General features: G+C 39.2%; 1 protein-coding gene across 3 annotated transcripts; it reads right to left on the reverse strand.

The window, feature by feature from the left end:
- Nucleotides 1-1117: 1117 nt before the first annotated feature.
- Nucleotides 1118-9167, reverse strand: LOC125294571 (arrestin domain-containing protein 3-like). 3 transcript variants are annotated; one of them, XM_048243427.1, is made up of 6 exons: nt 8337-9167; nt 4824-4859; nt 2306-2384; nt 2110-2206; nt 1631-1887; nt 1118-1483 (listed from the first exon to the last, which is right to left on the reverse strand). In XM_048243427.1, exons 3-6 carry the CDS (start codon nt 2378-2380, stop codon nt 1292-1294), a joined length of 621 nt encoding a protein of 206 aa, XP_048099384.1. In that variant the 5' UTR covers nt 2381-2384; nt 4824-4859; nt 8337-9167; the 3' UTR covers nt 1118-1291. The 3 variants fall into 3 exon arrangements, with proteins under 3 accessions (XP_048099384.1, XP_048099385.1, XP_048099383.1); XM_048243428.1 differs by having other exon boundaries at nt 2306-2387; XM_048243426.1 differs by lacking the exons at nt 4824-4859; nt 8337-9167 and having other exon boundaries at nt 2306-3199.
- Nucleotides 9168-9391: the final 224 nt, after the last annotated feature.

Raw genomic sequence — 9391 nt, forward strand, 5'->3', positions numbered from 1 at the left:
CAGAATTCTGGGACGGCGACAAGAATATTGGCAAAAATAATATAATAATAATACGTTATTTTATATAGCGCCTTCTTCAAACCCAAGGTTACTTTACATAGTAGAAAGGCAAGGAAACACAACAGCCCAATCGCCTATTTGTGCAATAAAATCAGTATCATCTAGCAGTATTATCATATCATCGATAATCGTTCGCATTTTACTGACTAATAGGCTAATGACAACCACTGTCTGACAACCACCATTTAATTACCATATAGCCATTAAAAAAGTTCAGTCAGTTCTAGACTATGGTGAGGTGATTTATAGAAATGCTAGCCTACTGCTTGCTTAAAGCCCTGGACTCAGTCTACCACTCTGCCCTGAGGTTCATTACTGGTGATGGCTATTGCACTCATCATTGTGTCCTTTATGGTAAAGTGGGTTGGTCATCTCTGACTGAGAGGAGACATAATCATTGGTATCTGTTAATTTACAAAGGTATTGTTGGAAAATTGCCAGATTATATTTCAAACATGCTTGTTTGGCATTCTGGTCCCTATCAGACCAGATCAAATGACTGTTTGATGCTCAAGGTTCCTCGTATCCACACTGAGTTGTGAAAGTCGGCCTTTTGTTATGGTGCCCCTACTTCCTGGAATAATCTCCAATGTAACATAAAAATGATCTTTCTTTACTTTCCTATAATCAATTCAGATCTGTAATCACAAACCTTCCTATGTCAAATTGGACCTGTTTTATGTAAATGTTATATTATTATTGTTATTATTTTATTATTAATATTTTCTGTATTTTTTATTTTTTCTCTTCCTTTATAATGTTATGTAGATTATCTTATTATTTGTTTTATTTTGTTTTATTTTCCACAATTATTATACTATATCTCTTGTTATTCCATTGTTACTGTGTAATCTCGGCTTCACTGAAAATGAGGACTACCCTCAATGAACCTCCGAGAATAAATAGAAAGATTGAATGAATGAATTATATTATTATGCAAATTCAAATTAGACAGTAACTTTGGCCTACTAATATTCAAGCTGTAATAAAGAACAGTCCGAGCTGTCTATATTCTATGAGTGAAATGAGTAGAAAACATAAAGGACAACATCAGGAGTGGTTCATATATAACTTTAGTTAGTCTTATCAAAATGTACAACCTTCATCAACCCATGATATGGAAGAAAATAGGATAACTGATAATGGAAATATTCACAATGCCAAGTGTTTATCCAGCATCCTAAATCTTTAAGATTTTCAAGGTTAATTCGGATATGGGGGATAAGCCCCCTTAGGATGCATAGGCAGGTGGAGGAGCAGTGTAGGGAGTGCTGACCCATCCTGCTTGGCCTGGGTTGGAATGACCCTCAAACCCAGTATTGGGCTGTGGAGGAGCTGACAGGTCCCTGGTTAGGAGATTCGGCAGAATGACAATTGGAACCACAATCTCTGGGTCAGCGGCATAAGGTACATCAAGATAGACCTGTAAGACACAGATCGCAGAAAAATATACGTGGCATCTCCCATAAACTTCTGAATGAGATAGTTTTTACCAATTGCTGCAAGGACAGTACATATTTCACCTTGACTTGCCTATGATTTTTGATGTTTTACCTCGTATGGTACTCACCTTGAGGTTATGCTCAACTTTCAAGACCTTACAGTTAAGGATGTATACGTTGGCACTTGTTGGGATGGTGAGGACTTTGGTGAGGGTTTGTTTTGTGTCAGGTGGAATGGGCTCTCCATCCTCTTTCTGTATCACATGGGTGCCTACCTCACTTCTGCCAGATGCATAGTAAGTGAGCTTCTCGTAGAGACTGTACTTGGGTTTGAGGGCGCGAGACGAGCTGTTCTGAACCTCTAACACAACCTTAATGCTTTCTCCTGTGAAGGAAACAGGAGCAGTGGATTTATGTACAGAAAGACATGGCTATGATTGATGTCACAGATGGACACGCACGCACACACACACACACCCATAAAAACACACACATGCTAGTCTCAGCATTGCACATTAGTCTTTCTCACTTTTTCTCTCCCTCTCTCTCTCTCAGTAAAGATGTCTCCTACAAAGATAAGCACAAACACACTGTTTTGAATTATTACCCAAATAGTAGCCCATCCTCTCTGTTTGCATGCTGAATGAAATATTCCCAGAGGTGAAGAGCTCCATCTTTTTGTCTGTCATGCCATGCTGTGGGGTCTGAATGAAAACAATAGGTGGAATTGGCTAACTTCAAAACACAGAACATAGCATGCCCATTCATGAGCTGTAAAGGCAAAACCAAAATAGCATCCTCACCATGAGGCCTGGAATTGTCAAGTCCGGTTTTGGCACGTAGCGGATTTCTTCTGCTGCTTTGTTTGGGACTCTCATTGACCTGCTCATTATGTTTTAAAGGATGTTTGGATTTATTCATTTGGTGATACTCCCCAACATTGAGATGTTTACAAGTATAAACAGCATGAAACAAAAACATGGAAGAAAAGTTTTACCTACAGTATAGATAGATAGACAGACAGACAGACAGACAGACAGATAGATAGATAGATAGATCACAATATTTGGTATCTTGATTTTGGTAGAATTTATAGATCTACATGCCATATTAACATACGCCCCCTTGAAATCCAACCACATCACAATATCACTGGGCCTCACGATTTGTTTGTGCAAACTAAATGGTTATTGTATTTGCATAATTTCTACAGGTGTACAATATAATAGAACTATACTAATGAAAACTCGCTTAAATTTTATATTTTTGAATAAAAAAAATCCACTATTTTACAAAACATTACGGTCTTTTTAAAATATATAAACACAACACTTTGTCACTCATTTACTAATATCATATCTAATTTAGAGTAGAAATAAAAGTGTGGTGCCTCCATCAGCCTCAATTTGTGTGCACACAGCCCAGCAGTATCATGCCATCTTTTGGGGACTGCCGACTGACGGGGCGTTCACCTAATTGGAAACAACTGTTACGTCCTGTCAACTTTAGAAGAAATGGGATACAGTTTACAAAACTGAATGATTCTGAGGGTTAAGAACACCTTCGTTAATCTGCCTAAGAGTTTCTGTAGGACCTTCGTAAGAACAAAGTTAAAAAATGTCTAAGATATGGGTAGGGCTGCAGCTATCGATTCTTTTTGTAATCGATTAATCTAGCACTTTATCGATCGATTAATCGGATAAATTTGTTTTTGCATTTTTAAACAACCAAAACAAATAATGCATAACGAAAATGACATGGCTGTAAAATGATCAAGCAATTGGCACAGAGGTATTTATTCTAACTCCAACATTTGGCTCCAAAACTAAGCCCATTTATTGCAATTTACCTATTTAGTGTTTATAAGTGCCAGTGCCAACAATTAAATAATGTTCAAAATGCGCTCTGTAAAATTGCAGCCTCTTGTGCATGACTTAGCTGGGCTTAACAAAGCTGTCCATACTATGTTGTGAAGTGCTGGGAGGGAGAAGAGGGAAAGCAATGTAATGTATTAATATGCACAACAAGTTTCATGCTGTAATCTAGACCTGACATCAAAGTAAATATCTGTTTTATGTAGATTTCTACACCTGCAGCATTTGCCATTAGGCTACTAACAAATAATTTTACCATTAGGCTACTAAAAAATAATTTCTGGGTTGAGCCTATTTGCTATGGTAACCTAGCAACTTGTGTGTGTGAGGGAAGATGAGGGTGCATGCATGTGTGTGTGTATAAGAAGGGGTTCTTAAGCTTACTACTTAAAAACATCAAAGCTAAACATTACCGGTATATCACGACATCGCTACAAATACAGTATGTGATTAAAATCAGCCAACATCATTGTAGGCTATAGGCTACGCAGATAGGCTAGATAGCCTACTTTATTGACGCTTGGTGAAACAGCATGGAGTGGATGTTTTCGGTTCAGATGCTTGTGTTCTTTTCCTTTTTGAGTATGTAAAGATCCCAAAACTTTACTTGAAAACTTTAGACATTCTCTGCCATTTATGGACATCTTGACTCGTCATCAGCCAGCTAAATTCAGAATGTATCCACGATTCACGCTAGTGGTGTGCTTCCTGAACAACGGTCCGTGTGGTACAATCAAATCCCTGCGTGTATAGTGCGCGTCATTGGAATTTAACGAGGCTTCGAGGCAGGGTTTTTGCCTCGAGTAATTTTTGTAATTGAGTTATTCGAGTAACTCGATGAATCGTTTCAGCCCTAGATATGGGTGAATGAAGCCTATTGGGCCTCGTTCTTATCATGCTGAATCCCATTTCTTCTTAAATTGCAGGGCGTGCCAGTTGTTCTTAATTAGCTAGATAAACGCCCCCTCAGTCACCATAAAAGGGCATGATACAGCAGGGCCATGTGCACACAAATTAAGGCTGAGGCAACATGCTTTTATTTCTACCATAATATAGAGTATATGAGCGAGACAATTTGATTACCGTATACAGAAGCTGCTGCCGCAGAAATTGTATAAACAAGTTGTTATATTTAGTAGTTGGTATAAATGGTGTATTTGGTATTTGTAATTTTACTAAAACGTATCATAAATGATCAAAAATATAGTTGTAATTTAATTCTATTATATCTTACACCTGCTGAAATGATGAAAATGCAATAACCATTTTTTGCAACCAACAAATCAGTGCTCAAATGTGCATAAGTGTGCTCTTGAGTGTGCGTAGATTATGTTCTTACCTAAGAACAAAATAAACAAATGAATGCCAGAATCTTTGTAAAAAATGCTCATTGCTCTCTATACAGGCATGCAAAATTACACAGGCCCACATCCCAACTGTTACTTACAGGGCTGCCCTTCTTCAGTTTTCAGCAGAACTACATCTGTGTCATTTGAAAAAAATAAGTTATTACCACACACATTGGTAATTAGACCAACTTATTGGAGCTTTATTGGTCTTGGTCTTTGACCAATTAGATCAGATAGCCTAAACAAATGAATAATAAACTGAAATAAAGTAAGGGTTAGTTGAGTGGCTGCTGTAACATAGCACAATAAAATGGACCTGAATAGAACAGGGGGATGAAGCTAAAAGCCCCAAGAGGCTGTGCAACTAAGGGGCTTTCATAAAATGGTTACTACATACAGTGCATACGGAAAGTATTTACAGCGCTTCACTTTTTCCATATTCCGTTATGTTTCAGACTCATCTTAAAATGGATTCATTTTTTTTTCTCATCAATCTACACACAATACTCCAACATCCCACAAAAAACTAAGTGTTTGGAGTGTTTTGTAAATGTATTATTATTATTATTATTATTATTAAAAGACTGAAATATTCCATTTACATAAGTATTCAGACCCTTTGTTATGACACTTGCCATTGAGCTTTGATGTATCCTACTCTATCAATGGTCTTTGAGATGCTCCTACAACTTGATTGGAGTCCACCTGTGCCTAAATGAATTCACTGGGCATTATTAGGAGAGGCACACATCTCTTTATATAAGGTCTCACAGTTGATGTATGTCAGATGTCAGAGTGAAAACGACGAGGTCGAGAGAATTGTCCGTAGACCTGCGAGACAGGGTTGTGTGAAGACACAGATCTGGGGAAGGGTATAAGACATTTTCTGCACCATTGGAAGTGCCCAAGAGCATGGTAGCCTCTATTATTCTCAGATAGAAAAGTTTGGAACAACCAACAGTCTTCCTAGATCTGGCCGCTCAGCCTAACTGAGTAATCCGGGACAAAGGACCTTGGTCAGACAGGTAACCAAAGACCCAATGGTCACTATGAATGAGATCCAGAGTTCCTTTGAGAGGATGAAGCGTAAAGAAGGACAAACATCAGTGCAGCTCAGTGCTTTGTTGGGAATTGTGGCCAAATAGTTCAGTCTTTGTTTCATCAGACCAGAAGATTTTACTTCTCTGAGAGTCAGAGGGCCAGATGAACGCTTTTGCGCCCACTTCAGGCGTATTTGTTTCGCAACGTGCGTGGAAAATCATTGCGAGGTATGAACAAACAGGCCGCAATGATGTAAAAGCACAAACTGCCTGTCGCGGGAGCTGAAAATGGCAAATTGCGTTTTTCGTGTCATGCATATGCATTCATGGGAGGATCCAGGGGAAAGTGGGAGTTTAGCGTAAAGAGATGGGAGGGGAAGCGTAAAGAGCGCCTAATTATGTATTCCGCAGTATGTAAGTCTGCTCGTGAAAGCGCACGTCTATTCTGCGCCTAAATACTTCCGTCTTGTAAAAGCAGGTGTTAATCCAAATTGCAGTTCAATGCATCAATAAGAGAACATATCAAAGACAACAGAATCGCTATTTAGAGCACCAGTTTTTTAAGTCTTTGTACTATCAAAAGCAACCTTAACTTTCGTTGGCCTTTCGAATGTCTTACTTTCACTTTCACGTCATTCACTTAAACTTTCCTACTTGCTAGATTCGACCAATCTTCCATAGCCTAGGTGCAAAAATAGTTTGAGTAGAACTACTGATCTTCATTATCTCCCTGCTTGTTGACATCTTATCATGTATGGTATTATTTCATGATCGCTAAATGTTTCTTTTTAATGTTAACTTCATTCAACTGCGCTTGTATGTAAGCTATTCCGTTCAGTTGTGGACCTTCGTAATTAGGGTAATTATTAAGTTTGATAAATACAACGTAACCTTGGGTCTGACGGCGTTCGCAATCGGCGGTTTGTCCATGGCGCTGATAACGCTACGTTCGTTAATGTACGTACATCTGGCCCAGAGAGTCGTTCAGGTGGTTTTTGGCAAACTTTCGGCAAAAAATGGCTTCCATCTGTCCAATCTAAGGCCTGGTTGTGCTGCACTGATGTTCTTCCTTCTTTACGCTTCTCTCATCTTCTCATTTGCTTAAGCAAATAGCTTAAACAAACTTCGGGGTTTGTCCAGTCCATATTGGAGGTGGTTTTGTTATCAAACGTCTGAAGGTTGGTCTTGTTTCTTAATCAGTCATGGGTATGTTTTGGGCGTAACATCCTTTAAACCAATGAAAATGACATCTGTCATTCCCTTTAACAGCAAGCAGCGCAACTTCAAACAGTGCATTTTGATAGTGCATTTGAAGGAATCTGCTTGCACGCAAGACCATATGGAAGAGGTATTCCACTAAACCATGCTTTACTAAAACCTAAACGTATCTGCACTCGTCTATTATTTGAACTCATAGGCAAAGTGAAACTAACTTCACCGTGGTGCCAATGTCAACGACAAAACAGTTATACACACTTAAAGGAGCTATTTGTAGGATTGTTACCGAACGTTCTGTAGGCCAAAATCAAAACACTGGTGAACGTTCTCAAGACTACCAGACGCGAGCCTCTTTTGGGTTGCCAGATGTTGACAATTGGCCTTTGCTAATTTGGCAACACAAATAGGAGGACACGCCAGCCCATTATTAATACGCAATTCTAGAATTAATCTTTCAAAACATAAATGAAAATTCCAAGAGATTCCGCCCCGTAACTTTTTTTTTCATGACTTTTACAGGTTATAGTAATGTCAAATAAGCCATTACTTCAATTCATCGTGTTTCCTTACTCTCTGACAACATATGGTGATCATTTTTGGAATGGTTACAGTTTATTTTCCATTATTTCCTACATACTGGTCCTTTATTTACTATCATAAACATCCTGAAAAAAGCAACACTTACCCCAATAATGTTCGAATGACTGAATAAAAAAACAGGAAAAAACATTTATCCTACAGAGGAGTTTCTGCTTACATCTCCTGACAGTGCGTCTTCAGCTGTGCTTCGTATTCACCTTTCGCTATAGACCAGGTTTTTCTTGGTCAGTGGTGTAATGTTTTTTAGATAGTGTAAAATAGCTATTTGTGAGTGTACGATAGGAATACACTTTGCGTCGGGATAATAATACACTTTGCGCCGTGTTTTGCGTTGCGAAAATAGGGCCCTAGATCTCAAAGGAGCTCTAGATCTCAAAATATGGAAAAAGTGAAGCACTGTGAATACTTTCTGTATGCACTGACTGTACATCTGGTGATCTTTCATAAATAAACACGCAGCAACAAAAATGCAACCACTGGATTGCAAATCATAATTCTTCCGCCAAGCTGTTCAGCGATCACGGTTGGCAAGCCACACACAGACCCAGCAGCATAGTCTTTGTATGACACAGTAATACTAATGCAAACAGATCACACATGATTAATGAGCATTTTGCAATAGTTTCCAACACGGCTCAATTAATCATGATCAAGGACCAAAACTATCTGATTTATTATTGCCAATGTATTAACTTTTCACTCCTGCATCAAAACAACTTACCATTATTTGTGTGTTCATGAAACATTGCTTACCTTTTCGTCGGGCCACCTCGTTCTGGCCTCTCCAAGGCGTCCAGCTCGCGCTTGGTGTCCACCGTGCGGGAAACCCCACGGTGATGCAGGACGGAAACGAACAAACAAACAAACGAAAACGGGCCCCAAATGAAACCAAACCACCACTAAACCAAACAGAATATCAGTCCAAGTGCACAGTTCATATATCACACGGAGAAGCAGCTGGGAGGTTCACCGCCTCGGCCCAGCAGCTGAGTTCCCCAGTTCTCTGAGCCTTCCCCGATTGACTAGTAGCTGGCGCCCCTTATGGATGGAGGATGTTTGTATGTGTGACAGTGGGCTGTCTGCTCTTGTGTAGGTCTGAGCAACCCCCAATACATAACACATGCAATTAAATTTCGAGCTGCATTTTAACTTTTAAAAATGATATCTTTCTGGTAGAAAGATAGTCTTGCTGTCAACTATTTGCACTATCTACTTGCAGATAATGAATGTAATCCTCTGTGAGATGTATTTCCTTTACAGACACAATATCACAATTACAGGATTAAACCTTTTGACTTTCCGAAAAGGTCACATTAGGTTTCAGGTGTGTTTTATGATCAGCGAACATTACAGACAAAAAGACTGCAACAGTTGGGTTACATCAGTATCTGTCACACCCTTAAGGGCAGGAAATGTCACTGTGTATGTGTAGGCCTACTTTCTTGATCAGTGTGCACAACGAAGAAACACAATAAGATGCTTGGTTATTTTTTGTCACCAAACTTGATCACATTTTTAATGCACTGGCTGGCTTTTGCTGGCTGCTCTGTTCTTGTATACGGAAGTGTCTACACTAGTCCAACAGTCAAAGAAGTGGAAAAACTTGTCTAACCACTTTAAGAGTCTCCACTCCAGCAACATGCACATTTATTATGACCGCCCGGCAAGGCTTGTAAGCGGCGGTCATATAGGTTTAGTCAGATTTTTTTTTTTTTTTTTTTCGCATGCCCAAATTTCCGTCAATGATTCGGGACACTGAAAGACCCGGGTACACCGAAACTTGGTGGACATGTAACCCCACATGGATA

This window comes from Alosa alosa, chromosome 5, assembly GCF_017589495.1.
Source record: "Alosa alosa isolate M-15738 ecotype Scorff River chromosome 5, AALO_Geno_1.1, whole genome shotgun sequence".
Taxonomy (NCBI): Eukaryota; Metazoa; Chordata; class Actinopteri; order Clupeiformes; family Clupeidae; genus Alosa; species Alosa alosa.